The sequence below is a fragment of the Lytechinus variegatus genome, chromosome 5, assembly GCF_018143015.1.
Source record: "Lytechinus variegatus isolate NC3 chromosome 5, Lvar_3.0, whole genome shotgun sequence".
Classification (NCBI taxonomy): domain Eukaryota; kingdom Metazoa; phylum Echinodermata; class Echinoidea; order Temnopleuroida; family Toxopneustidae; genus Lytechinus; species Lytechinus variegatus.
In genome coordinates, this window is record NC_054744.1 from 7,712,171 (window position 1) to 7,738,283 (window position 26,113).

General features: G+C 36.0%; 1 protein-coding gene across 2 annotated transcripts in view; it reads left to right on the plus strand.

Moving 5' to 3' along the window:
- Positions 1-23,656, plus strand: part of LOC121415183 — a 34,012-nt gene extending 10,356 nt beyond the window's left edge. Inside the window, exons 1-3 of one of the 2 annotated variants that reach the window (XM_041608336.1) lie at positions 6,742-6,875; positions 10,619-11,407; positions 23,202-23,656. In XM_041608336.1, the coding sequence (XP_041464270.1) occupies positions 10,835-11,407; positions 23,202-23,381 (753 nt within the window). In that variant the 5' untranslated portion in view covers positions 6,742-6,875; positions 10,619-10,834 and the 3' untranslated portion in view covers positions 23,382-23,656. Of the gene's footprint in view, positions 1-6,741; positions 6,876-10,618; positions 11,408-23,201 lie in introns of those variants that run through there. The other variant, XM_041608335.1, reaches the window with a different exon arrangement.
- The last annotated feature ends 2,457 nt before the right edge of the window (positions 23,657-26,113 follow it).

Sequence of the window (26,113 nt, forward strand, 5' to 3'; positions counted from 1 at the left end):
ACAAATTTGAGTATAATGATAATGAGGATAATGATGATGATGATTATGTCAAATGATAACAATTTGATTTGATTTGATCTTATTTTTCTTCTACATAACAATATAATATAACATAGATATAAGAAACATATATTGACAATAAAATCAGGTATCGATCACTTAGCATAAAATTAATAGCAGAAGATGGATTGCCATTGTAAGCAAAAGAATGCTTGAAAAATATGAAAAAACGAAACATACTGTATATTAACCTTTTATAATCATATTATGAGCAGAATGGATAGAAATAAATTATTAAAGTATCAATTATATAAAAAAGAGAAGAACAGAATCTAACAAGCCAAAACTTGCTATAATATATAATCAAAAAAAAAAAAAAGAATGATAATGATAAATGAAGATGATGATGATGATAATAATGATGATGGTGATGATGATGGTAGTGGTGATGGTGGTGACGGTGGTGGTGGTAATAGTGGTGACGGTGGTGGAAATAATGATGATGGAAAAGGAATAATAGAACATGATTATGACACAAGAAAGTTTACTTTACGTATTCCGATAGTAACATGACCTTAACTTTAGCTTTGAATGGGTGTAGGGAGCAAGAAGATTTAATGAGTCTTGGAGAGGATTCCACAGGTCAGGATCATGATGTCTTACGGATCTCTTGGCAATACGTAGTTTTGGATTGACTAAATGTAAATTAGAGGAATTACGGGTGGGGTTATCATGAATGGTTTTATTTAAAGTATAGTGAGTGATTGTATTACCGACCGGCCTTGTATTACCGAACGCGCGCATCATATGCGTCAGAAAATAATCAAATACGCTCAAACCTTTGCAACTTCCTTCCAAAGGGAACTTAAATAGAAAAATGATGAAAAATTATCAATAACACAATTTCGAAGTCTTTATATCCTCAAAACAATAAATATGGTCAAAATAGCTCATCAGTGACCTTGTTGTTTTCCCAACTTTTCCCATAGAAAACACACGTTCGGTAATACGATACCTTTTCAAGTGACCAAAATATTTCACTTGCGAAGAGGGGTCCGATTGGAAGCTGATGTCGTAAAAATGAAAAACAATTTCTGCAAAATTTCTGCATGTTTATATTTTGTAGGTATTTGTGTATTTATGGTGAAAGTTTGGTTAATTTTATTGGAATAATGTGTTTGATATGATCAAATTCATGAAAAGTGTTCGGTAATACGATCCACTACCATATAAATAATGAGGATGCTGATGGATTGTAATGAGGACAATGATGGAGAAAGCTGCTTCAATGATTATTTTAGTGGTAATCGTGATTTAAATCACTCACACTTTCACCAAAATCGAAGAAGAAATAACAAAGCTGTGACATTTTTATTAAAAGATTTTTCATTATTTTTGTGAAACATTTCAACAGTCATCATGAATATTCAATAGGTGGGCTGATGATGTCACATCCCCACTTGTTCTTTTGTATTTTATTATATGAAATTAGGTTTGTTCAAAGTTTGTCCTCCAAGAATGAAAAATATTGGATTGACAACTGATTTTTATTTTGTTCTTTTGGTATTTTGACAATACACACATGTACAGTATGAAAATATGAAGTAATTATGATGTCACGCAATAACATAAGAAAAAGGCAAGTGGGGACATTCCATCATCAGCCCACCTGATGAATATTCACGACAATATGCATGTGCATGTAGCTTAATATCATGAAATATTGCTAAACTTAAAAGTTTGATAAATTTGTTACACACTGTATTTTTTTTTCAGCATTTTGCTAAGTGGTGAATTTTACTCAAATTTTTTATATATAGATTAATTATACTCATCCCAGCCCCAGAGGATCCCTTTAAATTGATATTCTTTTTGCTTAAAGCTTGTGTATAGTTTTGGTAAATCCACCAAAATGCACCTATCACTATTCCAATTCATTGCTAGTTAATATGAATGGATATGCCCTATAACAGTTATGATGTGGAGGATATGAAATGAAAACGTGTTTTACAGGATAAATTTTGCGATTTTACATGGAAATTTAACTTGATCGGGTCACCCGATCAAATTAAAATATCTGTGTGTTTTTGTCTTTCAATTAAATCCTATTCCAAATCATGGAATGGGCTGAAACTTTCAAGATATGTTCTTTGTCTGTAACTTTTTGATATCTAATCACTAAATTTATAAGATAAGTGCTTGAATGCCCATTTTTTTAATTTAAAACAAGCATCGCCGAGAGAGGGTGCTATATATCCAAGATTTGAATATTTGAAATTTTCTCAGAGAAGTGCAGTTGGAAAAATATCTAACGGTCTCTACGCTTCAGTAAGACTGTCATATTAGATGATATTCGATTATCAATCACATTATTGACCCTTTACCAAAGCCATACACAGGCTTTAAGTGACAAGTGATAGACAGTGGTGCTCAAAAGTTAGTGAACCTCATCAGCAAAGTGTTTATTCAAGTTCTGCCAAGTTTTAGATATTCATTTTATGAAGTATTCATAAAACATATATTTCTGGGATCGCCGAACATTGTAATGTTGTTGTCTACATCCAACACTCGGCATGGAGGAATGCATTTAGTGAAGGGGTTGGATTTAGATTTATTTCCGTTCACCAAAGTAAACAAAATATAATCAAAAGTGTATGTAATAGTGTATATTCAAAACAATATAGACTTACTTTTGAGCACAACTATGTATGTGTACGCTCGTAATTCTATGTGTTTGCATGTAGGTGAGATATAACTGTATTTTCAATTGAACATATTTTGAGTTCCATGTGTATAAAACTGTACAAAGTAGAATTTTTAAGTGCATAACGTTGAACTAATTTGGTTTTACTACTTACATGTAGATATACACATTGAGTAAGTTGTATACACTATGTAAGATTTTTAAATAGATTGTGTAGTCCTTCATTTAAGTCATTATTTTTTATTGTAGCTTTCTAGTGATTTAAATGTAGGAAACAAGACATAAACATGAATGATTGAGCCTTGGGGAGAGTAGTGGGCACACGAGAGTATTTCATCTGCGCGCAAAGCATGCCGGACAGGCATTAGTAAAGATCACATGACTTTATTGATTAAAATAATTCATTAAAAATAGATCAAATGTTTGTGTATCAAAAGAAAAACAATAGACATAATGCTATGTTCATACTCTTTTATAATCAAGGCGTTTGGGGAGGCTAGACTGCTTTCTTGTATTTCATTTTAACTATTATTACCCACAATGCAGTTCTGGTTTTTCTGGCGATGAACTGTTGTTGTTGTTGTTGTTTTAGCTTACACGGCGCGTGTCATGGCCGAAATTATGGTTAGTCTTATTTCAGGCCATTTAACTTTTGATTGAGCTGGGCAAGTACCTGATTAACATATCAAGTCTTAATGTACTGTTAATTGTGACTAATGTCAGTGAATTAAAGCAAAATCTATCGAGGGATTGATTTTTAATGATTTTTTGATGAGCTATAACACGTGAGTGAATGGGGGTCTGTAATACTCATGTGTGCCCTAGTCTGTTGATCTGTTATGCCTTTTTCTGCCGATAAACTGGAATGCTGCCCTCACAAGTCCACTTCCAAGTTAGCCCGCTACATTTACCCACTCCGCCTGATAACAGTGATTGATCGCGTACAAATTGCAGACACTTTGACCTTTGACCTTGCACATAGCTTTAGCCCCGCTCATTGCCAAGCAGCAAGGCCTCCCTGGCATTGAACATTGGCTTGGAATGTAGGCTATTAGTCTTCCTCGTTAGACCTTTACAAGTTCAATCAGTTGTGAAATGGAGTATTATGTTTTTCACAGATATATAATGAACAAATTGTAATTGCCATCATGTTCAGTTTACAAAGAAAGACTGACTGTCAAGGTCGCTGATGCAGCTTTGAAAAATGCAATGTTCCATTTCAATCTGGAAGCTGTTTGTTATGGAAAATTTTGTTCTCAAAAAAGCAAAAAATATATATATTTTGAGAAAAGGTAGAGTACATGTAGGTGAAGTTACTTTGTATTCTGGGGAAATGGAACGACTAAAGAAATACATGTATATGTATTACTTGGATAAATGTAAATTGTATGATTTTAAATGTTTTGAAAGCCCTATGTGACATTGTACACAAATGGAGGTATTTACAGACAATTATTATTTGGTTTATTGATGGTAAACTCCAATAGAGTATATACACATATCATTATTATGTAATAAATAAACCAGATAAAGTAAAGGAATAGTTAGCAAGTTTTCTGTCTTAAGATGTTTTTAAATCTCTATTCAGTTATTTAATTAGCCCACATACATGTATTCAAGGTATTGGGTTTTGGGATTGGCAAGTGAAGCAAAACTGCATGATATATCCAGCAGTAGAAAGCAGTATGAGACTATGTGCATGTTGAAAATATTATTGGTACTGGTACTTATTTTGCATCAAACCTCTTCTTTTCTTAAGTTATGAATTATTTACCAATTAGTGAAATGTTCCAATGAAAAGCTGTTTGGTAAAACAGAATGCCCCCTGCCCAAAATAAAAAAAAACAAAAAAACAATTTTTTAAGACTGAAAAGTGTGCACAAAATCCTTCAATTTGACTTTGGAAATTGTAAAAGAGCCCCGAAGATATGCTCACTCGCTTTGCTCATCTCTTTTGTTTGAATCATTTCAAAATTGTTAAAAATTGTTGATTCAATCCCCCCCTCCCGGAAAAAATTCTGCGTGCGGCCATGCTCAAAATGGCACTGCATGGAAGCATGCTTATGATATTCGGTCTGCAGCAGAAGAGCAAACGCAACAATGTCAAGCAGAAAGCACTTTTTTTTTTCAGTGGTACATAATAGTGTGTCTTTATATATGGTGTAATTTTATATTGCAAATTAGAAAAAAAATGATGAGAAGTCTTCTTTGATGACAATCTCTTGTGTCAATATTATCTTCAATATTTATTTCCTGTTGTGAAGTTGGTAATTACTCCTTAAAGTCATTGAGTTTTTATTTGTTCTTAAGTTGTACTTTGTCATTTTTTAATGGAGGCCTGCACTTTGGAACTGTCTGCCTGACTCGATAACATAAACTATTCAAGATATATTTGTTATTAGCAGAAAGTGTTTCAAAATTTAGTTTGTGAATATTTTTACATGTAAATTAGACAGGAAGTTGAAATTCACAAAGTGGTATTCTTGCATCACTTTTCAATGCAAAGTTGATAATTTCACTATTAATGTTATGAAATTTTGCATTTCAGAAACATTTGGATTATACATGTATGTGCTCCTGTCTGTTGATTCCTTGTTAATGTCCATTTGGCAACAGGGAGATTATAATCATCACTGTCATCACCACCACCACCTCGTCATCATCATCTCCACTGCTGCCATTACCATCGCCACAACCACCACCACCTCCATTAACACAATCATCATCATCACTACTATCACACAACAGCACCAACAATTACATCATCATCATCATCATCATCATCATCATCATCATCATCATCATCATCATCATCATCATCATCATCATCATCATCATCACCACCACCACCACCACCACCACCACCACCACCACCACCACCATCATCATCATCTTTGTCACCAACGGAAAATCATATTGATGTGCTGTGTCAGGAAGTCTGTTTCATCATGCTGACACTGAACATCTGTAAACACTTCTTGGAATTAGTCTGTAATGTAGGATATTCTTCCTGGTTATTGACAAAATGTTGTTCTCAATTATCATGTAAGCTTATAAACACAGAGTGTACATGTGTCCACTGTACTAAACAATAAATGACAGGCATATTTTTGAACCTGACGCTGCTCTGTAATTTATAACAACGTTTGGAAACAGGTACCAGCATTATGCAACGGTTATTTGATTGATTAATTTTACATTTCCGTTGCTATGACAATAAATCGTCTGCATGGTTACATGGTATTTATGGTACCAGTTTGACGGACTGGATGAAATAGCTTTATGCGTTTCAGCTTGCCACATACACAGTACACCTTCACTGTGAGTTAGAGATTGCTGCTGGGGAAATACATCTATGTACATGAACTTCTAACTAAGGCTTGAGAAAAATATGTTAGTCTAATTGTGCAGACTTTTTGAATAATTTTTTAGTGTAATCTGCTTTTTTTCAATTTCAGGAAAGTTCTTGTTAGATATTTTTCTACTTCCTGTTCATCATGCTAATAAATTTTGATCTTTTGATTTTGGTCATTTTGCCTCCGACGAAGATTCTGCTAGGATCGAAAGCTTCGGCCCCTTTTGACTCTCAAATTTTGATTAAGTGAGACAGAGTGTGTAGTTTTAACTTTAATGGACAAAGTTTGACTTTTAATTATGAATATGTACATGTACATGCATGTATGCACATGTATGTAGTTAAAAGTCATAATGTTCTGACACATGTAATATTGTGACGAATAATTCAATCTTTTACTTGTATCAACGAATGTTGGTTTACAGCTGTAGTCCCTTTTTAAAAAATCAAATTTCATTATTTTTATCATGTCAAAGTTTTTTTTTCCTTAATGCACAGGTGAAATCATTATTATATATTTTTCATATATCAAGGTGCAAAGTGCTAGATGACACTCATCTGGCATGACTCATATTAACATGCATTCATCAAGAATTGATACACCCTTTAGAGTGAACATTCTGTATCATTATCCTAAAAGATACAATACTTATCTACCACGACAGGGGAACAGTAGCAGCGGGAACCCGTGGATTAATTTATTAGCGAAGGGGTCGTAATCATTTGAGTTGAAAGCAACTGAGCTCACAACTAGTTCATTCTTGGCATACCAGTTACCGTCACGTCACCATAGCAACCGTCTATTACCCTTTACTGGTGAGCCCCCCATCTAGTGGGTTAAATTATGCACAGGGGGACGAGTTGCTATTTTTGTTAGTTCTGTAGTGCTTGGATGGCAATGAGCGTAGTGGAAATTTACAGTCTTTTTTTTTTGCCTGTGTGCGATGTACTTCCATGGATGCGATCTTAGAAATTGTTGTTGTAAGCGTTAGTTTTCATTGATAAAATGGATACTCTATATACTGTACTTGTGAACTGGGAAGGTGCTACACTGTATGATTTCAGATGAAGTACATACATTAATGATGATGATGATGATGTTGGTGATGATGATGATGATGCTGGTGATTGGTGGTGGTGATTATGATGATATTGATGATGATGTTGGTGATGATGATGCTATTGATGATGATGATGAGAATAATAATACACCAAGGGTAACTACTTGACTTCAGTTATAAAAAAAACATTCTCGCAGTGGACCCTGCCATTATTATTATTACCCAGGCTTGAAAATGGGCTGCCTCAGATTTTTAGCATTCAAGGAATTTCTTCCTACCGGGTTCCCATTCACCTCACCTGGGTTGAGTGCAGCACAATGTGGGCAAATATCTGGCTGAAGGAAAACATGCCATGGCTTGGAATTGAACCCACGTCCTTCAGATTGAAAGACATGATTTATACCATTAGACCATGCCCACATAATGGTGATGAGTATAGTGATGATTATGGTGATACTGGGGGTAATGATTTTGATGATGGCGGTGATGGTGGTGATGATTATGATGATAGTGATGATGGTGGTGGTGATGATGGTGATGATGGTGGTGATGATGATAATGGTGATGATGATGGTGATGATGGTGGTGATGATGATGATCGTGGTGATTATGGTGATACTGGTGGTAATGATTTTGATGATGGCGATGATGGTGATGATGATGATGATGGTGGTGATGATGATGATGATGATGGTGATGATGATGATGATGGTGATGATGATGATGATGGTGATGATAATGATGGTGATGATGATGATGGTGATGATAATGATGATGGAGATGATGATGATGGTGATGATGATTATGATGGTGATGATGATGGTGATGATAATGATGATGGTGATGATGATGATAGTGATGATGGTGGTGATGATGATGATGATGATGAAAGTGATAGTGATGATGATGGTGATGATAGTGATAGTGGTGATGATAGTGATAGTGGTGATGATGATGATGATGGTGGTGATGATGATGATGGTGATGATGATGATGGTGATGATGATGATGATGATGATGGTGATGATGGTGGTGGTGATGATGATGATAGTGATAGTGATGATGGATGATATTGATGATGATTAGATTGCACTTTTCCAGAGGATACAAAGCACTGTGTGCAGCATAAATATTGAAAAGATCTATAACTGTATTACTTGTATAAATACTAATCTATTAGACAGAATTTCTAGTTGAATTCATCATTCAAATATTGATATCAAGAAAAATAATATTGCCAGCAAAGGATTTGTATACATTTGCAAATAGCACACAAATGTGCAGAATTCTACTACACAGTCGGCTTGCCTGAGTGGCTGTATATCATGTGTAATAGAAAACAAAGTTCAACAAATCAGGATACACACCTTTAATACTGGTACTTTGAACTTGAAAAAATAAGCAAATAAGCTAAAACCATGTAATATTACAGTTGTAAGTACTGTAGTTTTATTATAATTATTAATTGACCATGCAGTGTTCCAACTTACCCCGTATAGGGGTAAGTGTATAGGGGTAAGTGTAAGTTGGAACACTTGAGATGGTCTTGTTCAAGGTGGATTTTATTTCAGTATTAAACCATCATAGAGTTAAAGAATTTTATGGGGTACATTTGTAGCCATTAGATATATGCTTTAAGCTGATACATGTATATTTATTGTTTCTTGAATAAATTCTATTTGGATTTTACAGCCATTTTCGTCAAAAATGTTCCATATAACCCCAATCTCCCCTATTGTTTTCTGTCTATTGTGTCAAAATCTGTAACAAACTTAGATTTTTGTATTAAAAAGGTCCAAATTTTTTCTTGCTTATAGATTTTAAAGAAATTTTGCCCCATGTGCCATATCTGGCCCCTCAAAATTTTGGCTCCTTTATCTACCTCCTTTGAGTGGCAAATAATTGTTGAATATCAAATTGTGAGTAATTCCTATAATTGCCGATACGTATCCATGCAGCCGGGTAGTGTCAGCTCAGCCATGCTAACATATACATGAATGAAACGAAAATGATGCATATTATTATCAGTATCATGGAATGGATATATTATCCTGGGTGTAGGAATTGTTTAATGTCGCTTTTCAAAGTTAAACAGCAACATGAATCATGATCGAAAACTCAGTTCAGTTACAAAATACAGAACACAAACACGATCAGCGCTGCACTGTCCAGTGTTGAAAATATAAAGCTGATTATTTGCCGATTGTCTTCAAATTTCCCGCTCTTGTTAGCGCAGCTTTAGTGTGCAGTTTGACCCCTCACAGGAAAGGTACATGTAAATTCTGGCACCTGATTGTGTAGGCTTCTACGGCGAGAGCAAATTTAAAGACGGTTTCCATCGTGTTCAATGTCGCTTTCGCGATGCTGATAGTGGTAAAGTCTGAGCTGATCGCGTTTATAAACTTTTTTTTTCGACGTTTAAATTTTCCTCCATATCTCATGATTTGAAAGACGTTTACTTTTACGACTGGGAATGGACGACATTGAACACAGCCTTTGTTTTTTATTATATCCCTTTTTGTAATCACGTTTTCAATCATGATTCATATTGCCATTTTAATTGGAAGCCAACAGTGAACACACGCGTAGTCGTGCAGTGATGGTGAAGGGATTAATAATGACAATAATTATATAGGGTATTTATATTGCGCACATATCCACCTTGTTAGGTGAGCAAGCACTGAAGGTGCTCCTATATTACCCAGCTAAGCTAGGCATTCATAGTGCACACAGCTTTTTAAGGAATTACTTCCTACCAGTACCCATTTACCTCACCTGGGTTGAGTGCAGCACATTGTGGATTATATGGTGGATTTGAGCATTGGAAAGAGTCTTAATCACACCAGTGAATTACTTATTCAGTTGTAGAGCTCTGCGATCAGCGAACAATCCTATCCAAATGCATTGTAATTTGTTCTCGTATATATATATATATCTATGAATCCTGAGTTGCTTTCACTATTCAATTTGCTCCATAGCTTGCTCACTAAAATAAAGAAATGGTAGAACTATTCTTTGCATTATCTTAAAGACACAAAAAGCAATATGTGTATTTAGATCTTTATTGGACATTCATTAGGTAGTATAAAATGTGTCATATTTAAAATCATATTTACATGTATATATATGTATTTTTGAGACTGGTTGGATTTTGGCACAATATCTCTTTATTTACTGACATAACATTTGCAATTTAACATTGAAATTGTGTGTTTGTGTGACTCTTAAAAAATATACATGTACTGTACATGTATGTCTGTGGATGGTTTGACTATGTGTTTGACCCATTGAGTCTAGTATTAAATATGATTCATATGTACACTGTATGTTATATAGTGTATGTAGATTCTCTGAAGGGAGACATGTGGTGTATTCATTTTCATTCACTTATTGTTACCGTTAATGATGTTATGAAAGCAAGATATGTTTTAACACATTGACAGTGAGTTGAAACCTGAGATTTTAATAGCTTTTCCATGTTCTTTTTTTTGCCTGCAGACTCGAGGTACATCTCATCATCATCTATTCATACCCAATGCCATGGAAGTATCCTTTACTTTGACTGAAGTACATTGAACAGTAATTTTTCCCATACCATGGCCGGCAAGGTGCTGGCAGAAAGACTCGGGAGGATTTAATTCCTCCTCAGGAACAGCAAGAAAGAGAAGGGGTCGGCTTTGCTGAACTCTGCATTGACCTGGTGCTATTATCATAATGGAACACGGCACAAGTCAGGCTCCAACGGAGGGTCAGTTGACTGGCAAGCCGGCATCGTCGTTGTCGTTCGCGGGAGAAACTGGGACTATTATGTTAAAGGAGGTTAACACCAGGGAGAGCCTACATCTGCATGACCAGGAGGAGAGTGTCAATAAAGGTGACGGAGGAAAAAACAAAATGGCTGCCCGGGAGCCTGCCTCTGCTGGCCGTGGTGTGGAGGAGAGAGCGGCAGGCAGTGAGGAGGAACGGCGGCATCTCGTTATGGTCCATCCAGCGGGGGAGAATGGGGATGGGAGCAGAAGAAAGATGGCCGCCAAAACAAACATGGCAGCGTGCTTGGAGCCTACAGGGGCGGTGGAGGAGGCTGGGAAGAGGACCGGGGAGGAGTTCCCCAAGCAGTTTCGAGTGCAGGAGACCAACTTCAGCGAGGGGCAGCTGAAATTGACGCTGAAAACAATGAAGAAAGGCAAGGGGGCGAAGAATAAGAAATTGAAGGGGGTCGCAGCAGGAAGTAAAGCAACCTTGAAGACTAAGAAGGGGAAAGTGACTAGCAAGAAAATGGCGAAGAAGGTAAGACGTGTAGCCTGTACTTGTACATGTATGTGCGTAATTCATTCATGAAGGTGTAATTTTATGGATCATTATGATTAAGCTGTTGCCTTTGTTTTTATCTAAACACAGTCCTCGTACAAATGCATGAATATACATGTACATGGAAGCATGTAAGGATTTAAATCACTGCCTTTAAAAAAATATTTATTCATATTTTCTGTTAATATCTTTCATATTTTCTGTTAAAAACAATTAAGAATACCAATGAAATGAAAAGCTGGAGGATAACTCTACTCCTCAGCATCAAGCCTGGGTGCTGCTTGTCTACCGAGGTCTGCTTCATTCACCAAAACTCTATATCAAATTTGTAGAAAGATAAACTGTGTTGTGTCTTGTCTTTCTTTGGTCAAGTCGGCATATGTATTCTGCCAACTTTGTTGAAATGAGGTCAGCGAGCAAGCAGGTTTTAGCTGCGGGGCTTTTGGATAATTTTTGGGTTTCAAAAGAGTCCAGTGACTTTCCTAGCATTTTGTTCAACATTCGGTTCATTCCAGTCCTCGATTGCGCAAGGGAAGGAGTGTCTCCTCTGGTGAGTTGTCACTGAAGTCTTATGCTGTTCCTTCTTGTTTGTCAGCTGCGGGGAAGGGAAAAAAATTACATGGGGGCTCGGGTTGAAATCGCCCCAAGATGCTCAAAAGAGCCCTGGAAAAGCTCCGTTCACTGCAAATAAAGATTATTCATTGTTGCAGAGTTGAGTTTGTAGGTAGTAGGTTGTGAAAAGTCAAAAATTAAAAAAGTTTTTGTTGTTGTCTGGTTGGATGAATCCAGGTTTTAATAATAATAATAATAATAATCCGCTTTTTTATATAGCGCCTAATACATTGGAACGACTTGTCTAAGCGCTTTGCACATAGGGGGTATTATAACATCAGACAATGTCTAATTAGGCAATACTAAGTTTTTGTTGACCGCCTTGTACATGTAAGTTATTAATTATTTACTCGATTTTATAGAGAAATTGTATCAAATTTCTGACTGTTTTTTTGTGTTCCATCTTTATGCATCGTGGCCCAGATAAAAAGCCTCCAGACTTTGAAACAGAGTGTCATGGCTTCAGAACTCGGCCTTGGGCTCAAATCTCTCCTGGTGGCCGTTTCATAAAGCTGTTCGTAAGTTAAGAGCGATTTTAAGAACGACTGGTGATCCTTTCTTGTGGTAACTGGTACATTCATTGGAGATGGTTATACGCGCGTAAGAAAGGTTCACCAGTCGTTCTTAAAGTCGCTCTTAACTTCCGAACAGCTTTATGAAACACCCACCTGAACATGTAACATTTGATTTTTTAACCCCCCCCCATTCCGGCAATGATATGATCATGCTCAGTATAACAATAGTAAAACATCAGAAGAACTGTATGAATTACAAACCACTGCCTGTTCTCTCATGCACCACGATATTTAAGTAATTAATACCTTCTTTTTAGATGTCGTTAATACCATCTTTTGGATTATGTTTTTAGCTCAAATGAGTAGGTGCGCTTTTAATTAGCATAAATTTGTTGATAATCTGCCAGCATAAATACGTGCACAACTTAATACAAGAAAGAAATGTGAATTGTAATTTCATTTCCTTCTAGCGATTTATCATAGCCTCCAAGTGCACTTTGAATATAATTGCAAACAACTGACAGTACATGTAGGCATACATGTATTTTCATCCTCAACAAAGAAAATGAAAATTGTGACAATATGTTGGAAATGACCTTTGAATATATGTGCTTGAAATTTCCACTTTCACTTTTTTATCGCTTCTCTATAATTAATGTTTGCAAATTTTACATCAGCGTGTGATGATAATTTTTTTAAGTGTTAGAGCATTTTTTATTAAAAAAACCCAAGAGAATGTATGTACATGTACTTTACATGTTGTATCCATATATAGCAAAAGAGGGCATTTTTTGTGGTATGTATTTGTGACCAGTGTGTGTGTGGGGGGGGGGTGTTTCAACTTATGTTTTGATGATGAACAACTAGTTCAATCATTTGCATTTGATACCTGTAGCTGAACATTGATATGTTCATTTTGATGACTACATTTCAGTTCTAATCAAACATGTAATTGATTTTTTCCCTACCATGATCTGCATGCATGTACACTGTACATGTAGATTGAAAATTTATTACATCATAAGAAAGCACATACTTTTGCACTTCACATTCTAGTTGTTCAGAAAGTTGGAAAGTTGTTTATGATTTCACCAAATCAGGGGCATCAGAATAGTTTTGAAAGTGGTGGAGGGGGGATGACTACATGTATGTAGGAAATTAATGACAATCATTTTTGTACACCTTTAATGAAAAAAAAATGGGAAAGGGAACTGAAGTCCCCAGCCTCTCTCCTCTGATTCCACAGCTCTTGTAATTACCAACAGCTTGTGTCACAGTTAAATTGTTCATAATTTATGCATAACTGGTGACTGGATCATTGGGGCCAAATCTCCAGATTCTCAACCATTTTGAGTCCCATCAAAGATTTTCAATCTATTTTTCTTTTAGGGAATATCTGTCCATATAAAAGTTTACAGAGTATAAATGCTGCCCTCTATTGTTACAATTGCAAGAGGGTTAATTTTGTCCCTGCATAATTACTACTACTGCAATTAAAAATATGCTGATTATGATTCAGATTACATGAAGGTCTTCCTGATAAAATCTTTTTTAAAAGTTATGGAGCATTGCAAGAAACTAAAAATGGTTTGCAAGTCAATTTGGGTTTGAAAAATCAATCGTAAGTTTGGCATTCAATTGCAAATTTACTCTGGGTTATTGGTCTACTTCTGACATCATATACATGTACCAGTAAGTAAAAATAAATTTGTTTAAGTTACAATTGATGTACCAATTGTAAATTTGCGTAGAAAAATATTGCAAGTGATTGCAAACACCCCCATGTTTTTATGATTAAGTTTGGTGATAATTTTATGGTTAAATCTGTTGAAATTTCCAGTTTTCTCAGAATTTAGGATGAAACTTCGTTTTTAGCCTGGTATTGTTGGCTCTGTTCAGCCTACCTTGAATGATTGATAATCGTCCCTTCCCAGAGTTTCTGCCATGCTTGACGGAGAAGATGGATGTTGAATAATCCAAAGGTTTGTTTTATATGCATCATTAAGCATTTCATGATTCCTGGTCTTGAAGGAAAAGACTGAGAAATCAGTAATTGATAGAACTGGAAGGTGGTATATGATGGTGGTTCCAAAGTCTGCGCACCTAACTATGTGAGCTAAAATTTTACACTAATTTCCTTTTATTTCACAAAATTTTTCAGTAAATAATGCTTCTTATATTATTATGAGTAAGTGTACCAAATATCTCATTAAAATTTAAAAGAAATGTAGGATTTTCTTGGAAATTTCAGATTGAAAAAAAAAATGGTACCCCATGTCTGCGCACCCATTCACTTTGCACACGATTCGGGTATTTTGATGAGAAATGCTGCATTTTGAGGCCGTCACATGAAATGCCCAAAATTCATTATTTTTCCAACATTTTGAGTCAGAATTTTTATTGAAAATCTGTGTATGTGTTGCTTGTGTAATGTTTGTGTTTGTTGCATATCTTCTTGTACTAGAATCGTGCAGATACACATGTGCGCAGACTTGTGGGAACTTGCCATACTGAAAGTCATGGATGTGTAGATTCTGTAACGTACACCCAGAAAATTTAAAGGTAAAATACATGTAAGGTAGTTGCAGTAAACCATGATTTCATGAGAAAGTCTTGGAAATCAAGAGTACTTGTCACTGTATTTTCCCTTAGATCTGAGGTATCATTAACATAAACTTATCTGTGTGAAATCATGAAATCTCAGCTGAAAACTGATAATTAAATGATCAATAACACAAAAAAACATATTTGGGACAATGTATTAATGTCGCTTTGAAACATACCCAACATTTGATAGAATTCTATGTTCACTTTGCTCATTTCTCAGCAATTATACATTTTCTTCCAGAACCATTAATAGCACATATTTTTTATTACAAAATATGTACAAACACATTTTATTGGATTCCGTTTTACGAGCTCATCTCGAGTTCAAACTGGCATATTTCTTTAAAGATGTTTCTATGTACAGTCCTTTCCAATTCCTTCTTACTGTTGAAGTTGGTAATCAGGGCTCTCAGCGATGGTGCCTTTTTGATGAGGCTATTGTGTTAAAAGTGAACCTGGAAACAAATACATACACATTAATAGATGAATGGATAAATATGCATATGAATAGATAAAATAAAATTGCATATTTTATGAATTTGGGATTTTTAAACCAATGATTCTGAGGTTTATATCATCAAGGTTGATCTAAATAAAAAAATTAAGAGAGCGAACTTTGTCTAAATTGTTGGACACTGGAGATAATTTTTCCTACTGAATTTCTATTCATGTTGGGAAAGACAGATGCCTCTTTCGAGAGATAATGATGATCAGTTGTTATTGATAGCAGTGTATCTGAGTGAAGCAGTAATCCGTTGCGTCAGAGCGCCATCGTTTGGCAGCCTGTGGGTACATGTAGGAAGACGGGGTCTGACCCCATGTTCCACCTCTGGTCACATCTGCAGCTCGCCGTACTCTCGAAGCGGGAGTCGTAAAACTATGTTTTCTTCCTGAGATGAGAGGGGAAGTAGCATCTCCACAAACTGCTTACACAGGGAATTGGGTGGCAGTAGAAGAACACGGGCTCGCTTCCAGATCAACTTGAACTTGATACTTGCTGTGTCATACACGGATGCAGACGATTCACTCTTTCTACCTGTCCCGGCTAGATTTGTGGCCCGCCCTCGCGGTTTTGTCCGTCGTTTCTCCGTGAGAACGCCCCCAAGTAGCGCCGCCGTCCACCCTGTATTGTGTGGCTAATTATGAAGCATTAGGATACATGCATTATTCAAAGCGAGAAATCTGTTTGGATTGAGTTTAACATGAGTCTGCCAGGCAGGTGAGATATCATTCACCGCAGATGCACGAGTCGATGTGTTTTCGTCATCCAACATCCAACTCTTTCCTTTCTCGTTCAGTTTCTTCATTTGCATCAACGTTGCTTTTGCCTCCTGCAATTAATGAATATACATGTATCTAAGCCAGACATCTTCTAGCTCATCTTCAGTAAAACGCACGAGACTTTTTAAGTTGGCGGATGAAGCATACATGACGTTATTTTTATCGGTGTACTGGATGCGGCTTTCATGTGCATGGAGGAACTTTTCATACCATGTTAGCAGTTGTGCATGTGATTGCAGGGTAGCCTATTATTATCTCTTTGAACATCTTTGTTTCTATTAGGAAGTGGGATGAACTGACTTCTTTCTTCTGGAATATTTGCTTTTCTTGTGCTTTGGAAGTCTGATGCGCTCTCGCGACGACAACGACGACGAGGAAGGATGTTTCCCACACTGGCTAGTAGGAGTGTTCTCAGACGACCTAATGAATGCTGAAGTGTGTCGAGTCAGTAGGCTGTGACCTCCGACCTCCGTTTTCGGCTTGGGGGGAATGTGGATGTACTCGTGTAGCAGGGAGACTGGATTGGAGAAACAGAATAACATCGAAAACTCATGTTGTATGTTCAGGGGGAATGTTTAAAGCTCCTGTTTCAAGATTAAAGGATTCTACTCCGGGAAGGAAGGAGTCTGAAGCGTACATTGCGTCTTGGAAGGAGAGTGAATCGTTCATGTATGGGGAGAATTTCACACAGTGCCATTGCTGTAAACTGACTTAAATTTCTGAAAGTTATAAAATTCACGAATCTCTTCATCTCACTACTCTGATAAAGGATGAATTTTACAAAGAAAGGAAGCTTTTGATACTGAAGTTTAGAAGGATCCTCGTTGATTTTCATTGGAGATTTGTTTTGGGCCATCAAGGTCATTTTTGGATAAATGCTGAGCCTTTGGGTGGTAAGTATCAAAACAGTGCTTTAATTGGAAGGAAATAAATTACCGGGGGGGGGGGATGGGGATCGGGTGATTTTGCCCCCCCCCTGCTCAAAAGAGTCCCTGGAAAGATGAAAAAAAGCCCTGGAAAATCCTCATTTACTGCAGTTCTAACGCTTATCCAATTTTTCAGTAGTTTGAAAAGTAGCCCCAACAAATTACGTGTGTAAAAGTCTTCCAAAGATTAAAAACTTGTGATTGATGAACAATTTAATTTAAAATCATTATGATTTCAATCTTTTTATTTTTTATTTTTTTTTACTTGGGCTATGTAGAATAATTTTGAATTTTACTGTCTTCATTTTTTTTTTTTAAATTACAGATTTCAACATGCCCACCGTCAACCAATTAGAATCTTTGTTTAGATTTCGTACAATGCTTTTAATACTGTGTGTGTATCGCAGGGACCCACGCATTTTCCCAATTGAATACCTTGCCTCACACCATGGAAGTTCTCATTGGAGTCCCATATTGCATGATTGCAACTATTCATTCAACCCATCTTTTCTCCCTAAACTCACCCTAAAATCACCCTAAAAATCTATTTGAATAGCAAAATGGGTTCAATATCTTCCTACTGTATTATCCAAGATAGTAGAAATATATATTTGTAATAATAACTGTAGAATTAGAGAAAAATGATGAGCTTTTGGCTGGCTGTCAATGACCCTTTTAGAAAGAATTCATTATCATCATTTTTCTTGATGCCTGAGGCTTCTAACCAGTGGTGAAAAGAGTCTGTGGTTGACTGAGATTACAAACAATTTCCTCTTTTGAAACCTCACTGTTTTCCTAATACTTGGAGTACTACATTTGATACACTGTATTAAATATTTTACACCCTATCAGGAGGACAAATCTCTCCATAGTATGGCATTCACCTTCGTCTGGTGTCTTCAGAGTTTCTACATGTACATATTTTTTTTCCAGGAATACTTTTTCTATATATGTAGATTAAAAACAAACGAGGGCAGATTTTTGTTGGGGCATCTTTACAATTCAATTTCAAGGAAAATAAAAAAACTACTGGTGTTTTACTTTTCTTACATGTATATATTAAGTTAACTACCTATAAATCCAGATGTGTCTTTTAGATTTCCATAGATGATTTTATACATGTAGCTCTATCTTGTGTGCTGGTGCGTTAATCTTAATTCAGTGGGCATGAGTTTTATTCCTACATGTACATTAAAATGCCCAAAATAGGAATTTTGATATAACTACAGAAATTTTGAAAGAATGAAATCCTTGGTAGTCTATCAGATTATTGGACCTCCCTCGCTCTCTCTCCTCAGGTGTACTTTTGTTTATACTTTATTCACATCCTTGCTGTTATGCTTGCATAAAAGCATGGATGAAAGTGCCCCAAATAGGAAGTTAATATTGATATGTGGAGCGTCGTGGCCCAGTGGATGAGTCTCTGGACTTTGAAACAGAGGGTCGTGGGTTTAAATCCCAGCCATGGCGTAGTTTCCTTCAGCAAGGAATTCATCCACAGTGTGCTGCACTCAACCCAGGTGAGGTAAATGGGTACCGGCAGGAAGTAATTCCTCAAAAAGCTGTGTGTTATAATGATCATGATAGCAGGGCCCGTTGGGAGACCAATTTTCGAAACTGAAGTGGCCACCCTGGGTAAATATGGTGTTATTATTATTAGAAGTAGTATTATTATTATAACTGCATGAGAATTGTTGAAATGCGAATATAAAGTCTGTCTTTCAGTTTGACATGAAACTAGCCCTCTCTTATCACATGAATGTATTTTGAGCTACATGTATTTCATGCGTATGACCTTTGTTCTTGTAAAGGCCCAATTAGGAATATCTTGTTGATAATCGTATGAATATCTGGAAAGACAAAAATGGAATAAAGATTTTCTTTTAAATTTCCATAATACATAAAATGCCCTGTCTCTGGTATGCTGTCAGTACATGTACATTATGCACATGACTCCCATTTTTTTTGTCTAAAAGTCCCAAATAAGACTCTTAATGAGATTGAGACAAACGAGCCATATCTGCTGAATGCATTGACGCTGAAACGGGAACAGGAAGTGATCAAAAAGGCGCGAGGAAGAATTCAATTTTGGCACCCATGTTCGACTCTCTCAGGATTACAGGGTTGAAGGTCATGGGTATTTCCTTTTCAGGCCGGTAGTTCCAGGCCACCATCCATACCCCGGCCTGTGTCTCAAGTTCACCACCTCTGAGCAGGCTTGAATGTCCTGTTTTAAAATGCCGATTGTGCTCCAGATGGGCAAACGGATTTGTGGTACTGTTCTTGGTGAGTTGCTTGTTGTTGTTTTTGAAGCAACAGTTTGGTGCTTGCTACAGTATCTATTCATATAAATGTAAATTGTATTTTGGTAGAGCAACGTACTACTCTTGAAACTTGTAGAATTCGACAATGCCTTTTTGTGAACTTATTTTGCTAATGTACAAGCCTCTTTCACTAAAATTAAACATATATTTGCAGTGCATGGAGCAATTGGAGGAAGAGTTTGTACAAACTTTTTAGCTTCATTTTTTAAAATCATAAGTGGTCATTTTAGAAACATTTTCTCAGTTTGGGATTTGTTATAGTCAAGAAACATTCGATTATTTCAAAATCTTTATCTTTAGCTTTGTGTTTTTTTGCACAAGATTTTATGGTTTTGTTCAAGCAGCCATATTTCACCAGAGTTAATCTTCAAAGACATAGTTGAAACACAGTTGCATTCAATTTTTTTACCTGTTTATAAAAATATATTTTTAAATGCAAAAGGCAAGCATTAATCGCTGAAAAGGGTGCACTTTGTAGCAATATTTTGTGATAACATATTGGCCTGCATCACGTTTGCACATTGTGTACATTCCAAATACAAAGTGAGGGAGAATAAAGCGTCTACTCTTTGAAAAATTGCTTGATCACTTCCATCGCAGTCATCATATTTGGTTGTTCTATCATTTGGTTCATGTTAGGGATTCTGGCTTTAAAAGATAGCTTGAATACATCCATATAGATCATCCCTCCTGGGCCCTGCCTTACAAAGAGTTACGACTGATCCAATCAACCTCACCTATATGGAAATCCATTAATGTAATGATTATTTCTTCAGAAAAATTTGCACATTATACTTCGTGATCAAAGACAATTGCACTGAATTGTCAAGAAAATGATAACTGTATGAATTACCGAATTACGCCAGTACGCCATATCAGGAAAATATTTTGAATAAACATGCATTTCAGATGTTGACGTTGCTGGTGGAGCGTTGTGGCCCAGTGGATTAGTTTTCTGACTTTAAAACAGAGGGGCGTGGGTTCGTATCCCATCCATGGCGTAATTTCCTTCAGCAAGAAATTCATCCACATTGTGCTGCACTCAACCCAGGTGAGATGAATGGGTACCCAGCAGGAATTTATTCCTTGAAATGCCACCTGTGCTGTTAAAGGCTGTGGGGCTAAAGCCAGGGTAATAACATCCAAGTCCTTTGGAAGTGCATAGGGACGTTATGACATAATGTGATATCTGCGCTATACAAGAACTGCGTTGTTATTATTTCCATAATTGTGGTTGATTAGATCAATCACAATGCTTTGCAAGACGAGGCCTGATGTGTGGGTTATTCTTCTGTTTCAAGTTCATCTTATTTGATGTCATGCAGTGTCCCACCAAGGCTACATATAGGTTTTGATTGTATGGCAAGTTACCCTAAGTCTTTGCAGTCCCCATTGTCTGTGCATAAGCGTATCTGCGCGATTCTAGTAAAAGAAGATACACGACGACCACAGAATTTGCACATGCTATACACAGAAAGATATTCATTAAAAAATCCGACTCAAAATGGTGGACCATTAATGAATTTTGGGCATTTCATGTGAAGGCCTCAAAATGCAGCCTTTTTCATCAAAATCCCTGAATCGTTTGCAAAGATAATGGGTGTGCAGACATGGGGTACCATTTTTTGGTTCAATCTGAAAATGACCACCTGAGGTTTCTTTGAAGAAAATCATATATTTCTTAATTTTTTTTATGAGATATTTGGTACACTTACTCATAATGATATAAGGAACATTATCAACTGAAAATTAAATTGTTAAATCTTAAAGAGAAATTCCAGTAGTTGCAGTAAACACTGATTTCATGAGAAAGTCTGTAAAACCAGGCTTAATTGTCAGTATATCTTCGAGGATCTAGATCTGGTACAGTTACATGTACATAAACTGAACTTGGTGAAATCTTGAAATCTACGCTGAAAAATGTTCACACTGAAGATCACCAACACAGATAGACACACGTGGGACAGTGTATTATCATTGCTGGAATAAAGACCCGACGAAAGTGACCGAATCCGCGCTTATTTTGCTTATTTCCCAGCAATTACACAATTTCTTCCAGAATCCTTTGGCACATATTTTTTATTCATACAAACAGACACTTGGGTGGTCATTATATTAGATTCTGTAAAAAGTCATTTTGAGATCGTTACCAAAACTGGAATTTATCTTTTACTCAAATCGTTAGGTGCCCAGACTTGGGGACCACCATCATACTTTGATCTTTATTTCTTCCACACTTGCATCTTGTGCAAGTAACTACATGTATGTTAGAAGATTCACATTGGGATGATATGGATGAATTTGTTCAAATTGGCAATATTTTCTTTTTGTGATGTAATAATTCAAAATAACAGATATGTTCATGCATAAATGTCCTGCATGTCTCTGCACACAAAGAGAGAAAATCATAACATGATAAATTTGAAATTGCCAATTTAATTGAATATCAAGTTTTTTTAATTATTGCAACATACATGTAGGTTATATTGCAAACTTTATAATGTAAAGTATATTTCAAAAATATTAAAAGTGGGTCACAAAAAAAAACGGACTGAAATGAATTGTTAAAATAAAGTTTCCGTTGATCAATAATGATTGAAATCCAGATATTGGAGCACAAATATGTTAGTTTTTAGAGATTATTAAGTCGTCAGAAAATTGTTTAAATTTGTCTAGACAGGACTTCCTCGTTTCTTCTCGTGGAAATCTCTTTCTATTATTAGATCATACATCAATTAGCATGGTTAGTATTTTAAGATCTCCGGTACATGCTTCATGAGGAAGCTTTTTTGATCATCGGACCTCCAGGCCTTCCGAGTGCTCATTCATTGATGCCTCGCTGAATCAATTGAATCTGGAACAAGCTGTAGATTCCTCTACTGCTATGAATATTTAACTGTTTAATCTAAAATTGTGCATTTTTCAACTAACCCAGAAGATGGTCTCTTTAATTTTTCGATGTATTTCTCCCCTTCTACTGTTTGATTTGATTTCCATTTCTATGTTTTCCCCCTTCTTTTGATGCCCCCTCTCCCTTTTTTGATTTCATCTGTTTTACCGATCCCATTGAGGTGCAAGACTCTCTTTTAGGTTACGATTTATGAGATTACATTTCTCAAATTGGCAACAAATTTTTATTCTCTTTATATTCAGTAGATAAAAATAATGATATAATAAGACAATGGTGAGTATTGAATTTTAGTTGTAAATTGCCAGTTTGCATTTTTAGATATTGATTGTGTATCATATTGCCAATTTAAAGAGTAAGGATCAAGAGATGCTGCAAAATGCCTGCCTGGAAGATACCTTTATGGGTTATTTTTTTCCTTCTGTCTCCTGTATCTTTTACACTAATTTCATATCAGGTGTAGATTATTTTGAAACTTGGATTCTTCTCTTACAAAGTGCAGTTTTTATCTTTAATTCTATTTCTTCTCTTTTTTCACTCTCCGTCCTTTCTATCATTCTGCATCCATTTCATTTCCCCACTCATCTTTCTCCTCATCAGTTTAGAGGCAGAAGGCCGCTAGCACTGTCATATCAAGTTCCAACTATACAGTGTCCTTCTTCTTCCAAACCTTCATCCATCCTGTTTCCAATAACCAGCCCTGTAACCAAACACTGCCACTCCCCGGCTCCGTTTCATCAAAAACTCATAAAAGCTAGAAAAAACAATGTAAGTAAGTAACCCTATCACTTGTCAGACACTCTTCAGCTTGTACTTGAGCGAGACAATCTCCTTAACGCTATTGCCTAAAAACAAAAGCTCTACGCGAGCTCAGATTGCAAGTAATTATGTCAGGGCCCGGCCGGCCGAGTAGGAGTGTAGTGTGCAGGCTGTTTATTAATCAAGGTCCGATACTGAGCTCAGTCGAGCCACAGATGTATGGGGAACATTAGATTATGACGAGGAGCAAAACGACAGCTCATTTGTATCAATTTAGGAATCTAAGAGAAAATATTTGATGAATAAATTGAGGAGAAAAGATTATTTCTGAGCTTCAGTATAATTTTTAAAAAAAAAAAATGAATTATTTTTCATTCAAACATGTTGATCATGATTTTACATGTAGGTATGAACTAATTGACCTAAGGCTTTATGTTCTTCAAGGTTGCATTATAGGACCATTCTTATACTCAAGATGCAGAAAAGTTTTTCAAAGACATCAGTGTCATCAAAATTATTATTTTCAAACAAGGTGTGTTGGTCATGAAAATGAAAATTCTCTGAAAATGCAAACCAGTTTCGCTGAAAAAGGTGCATTTTGTATGTTTGTTTGTATCATGAGATCTCAATCAGGAATTTATGATGTCACACATACAGTGCATAGTGGCCAATGTCTGGTTCAATATTCTTAAAATGAGGTAGAGTAAGCATTGATTAAAAAAATAGCTTTTATTCTCTCCTACAAGTACCTTAAAGTGCTTGTCCTTTTGTGAATCCTCTTTGTGGTTTCAACTATAAAAATCATTTGAATTCACATTAATTAGAGGGACCCGTAATGAGGATAAATGTTTGTCTCTGTCTTGTCATGAATTGGCTTTAATTTTATCTGACATTATTATTGTACATCAGTGCTGCCCTCATCTTTCAGTACATCCACCTAATATGAGAGTCCTTGTCCGTCCAATTAATTACGTCCATAAAGATTAATTACCCAGCGCAATCTCGGATCTCAGAAACAAGTTGTCTCTCGATTGCGTATGGGGACACAACTTTCTCTCCATGTATTGTGTAAAAAGTACAGTTTGTAAGTATCTGTACTTTTACTTTTTATGTAATGTTTAATTTGTAGTCCCATACATATATGTAGGAATATTTATATGCTTGTTCACTTTTGTCATTTTTTTAATGAATCACAGGGTTTGGGTCAAGGCATGTTGATTGAATGATATTATAAAAGATAAAATAAAAGAAATATGTTCAACACTGTACCTCAATTGTAGGCCTAAACAGTATAGTGTAGTTAATGTTCCAAAATACTGGTATCGTATGCAAACAGAGAATCAGGGCTTCTAGTGTATATATAGGCCTACATATATCTGTGAAGATGAAGAGCATTGATATGGAATATTTTATCATCATCTATCGTGTCAGTTTAACATCAGAATATGAAATCCTCGAGAGGAGAAGAGTACTGTACATGTACATGTATGATTTTGATTGCATTTTTGATGTATTTTGGCATATCTCGAACATTTTGTGGTAAAGAGTTCCAGATATCTGGACCGCTTTTATGCCTAATTGATTTATGTGATAAGAGGATTGTCTAAGTGTATATGGGAGACCTTCTTTAATTACCGTACTGGAAATGCTGTTTTTACAGTGCAAATACATGTAACCTTTTCATTAATAACATCAGCTTTTCAAGGCACATGTACTGTTTCCTGGTCTTGACAGCTAGAAATTGTTGATGTGCAAGTCATCCTGAATGAGAAAACAGAGGAAAGAAATTGACCATCTGATCCCAAGTTTGGCATTTAAATATTGATTTATTGTTCCCTTGGAATTACATCCGAGCCCAGTCTTACAAAGAGTTGCGATTGATCAGATCAATCACAACTATGGACGGCCAACAACATCAACATTTATTGTGCATGTATGTTCAAAATGGAAAAGACCCTACATCTTGCTGAAATGCCATGCTTGTTTTGTCAATTTTCTCGGCAATTGCACATTTTGTACCAAAACCATTTGGCGCACATTTCATATTGAGTTTATAAATATTTTGAAAGCTATTTCTTTGGATTCTGTTCTCATTTTCAGATTTAAAAGCTCAACAGGAGTTTTGTCCAGATTAGAGTGGGCCTACCGGCCTAGTGTGTACAGTTAAATTAGTTTTAGGGGGTTGAAATTTCAACAGACCTCTATTGGCGGGTAGGCCCACCACAGATCTTTCATCAAGGCATGCTTTTTCCCCCCATAAGCCCCACCCCAGGGGGAAAGTGAAAGGAGAGGAAATAATTTAGGTAACAAATTATGGCGTGCCAAGTGTACGCCAGTATATTCTGTGCAATTCAAGCAATTCCGTACACAAAATGTGTTTTTATTCAGACGAAAATCTTTTTGTCATGACGCTTTTCTAATTTCGTACACGAAATTTATTTTGTGTCACACAAAATCATTTTCGTCTCGACGAAATGCACAAAATAAATTTCGTTTAGACAAAATGTAATTGCGTCCACAAACTTCATTTGGCGTGCCATACAAAATGGCGCACCAAATGTCCGATTGTAAATTCCGTCCAATTCACGTCATTCCGTACACAAAAGTTTTTTTGTTCGTATGAAAATGATTTCGTCATGACGCAGTTTTATTTCGTATACGAAATTATTCTTGTCACACAAAATAAATTTTCGTCGAGACGAAATGTAATTTGGTCCACAAAATTTATTTCGTACACACGAAATGAATTTTGA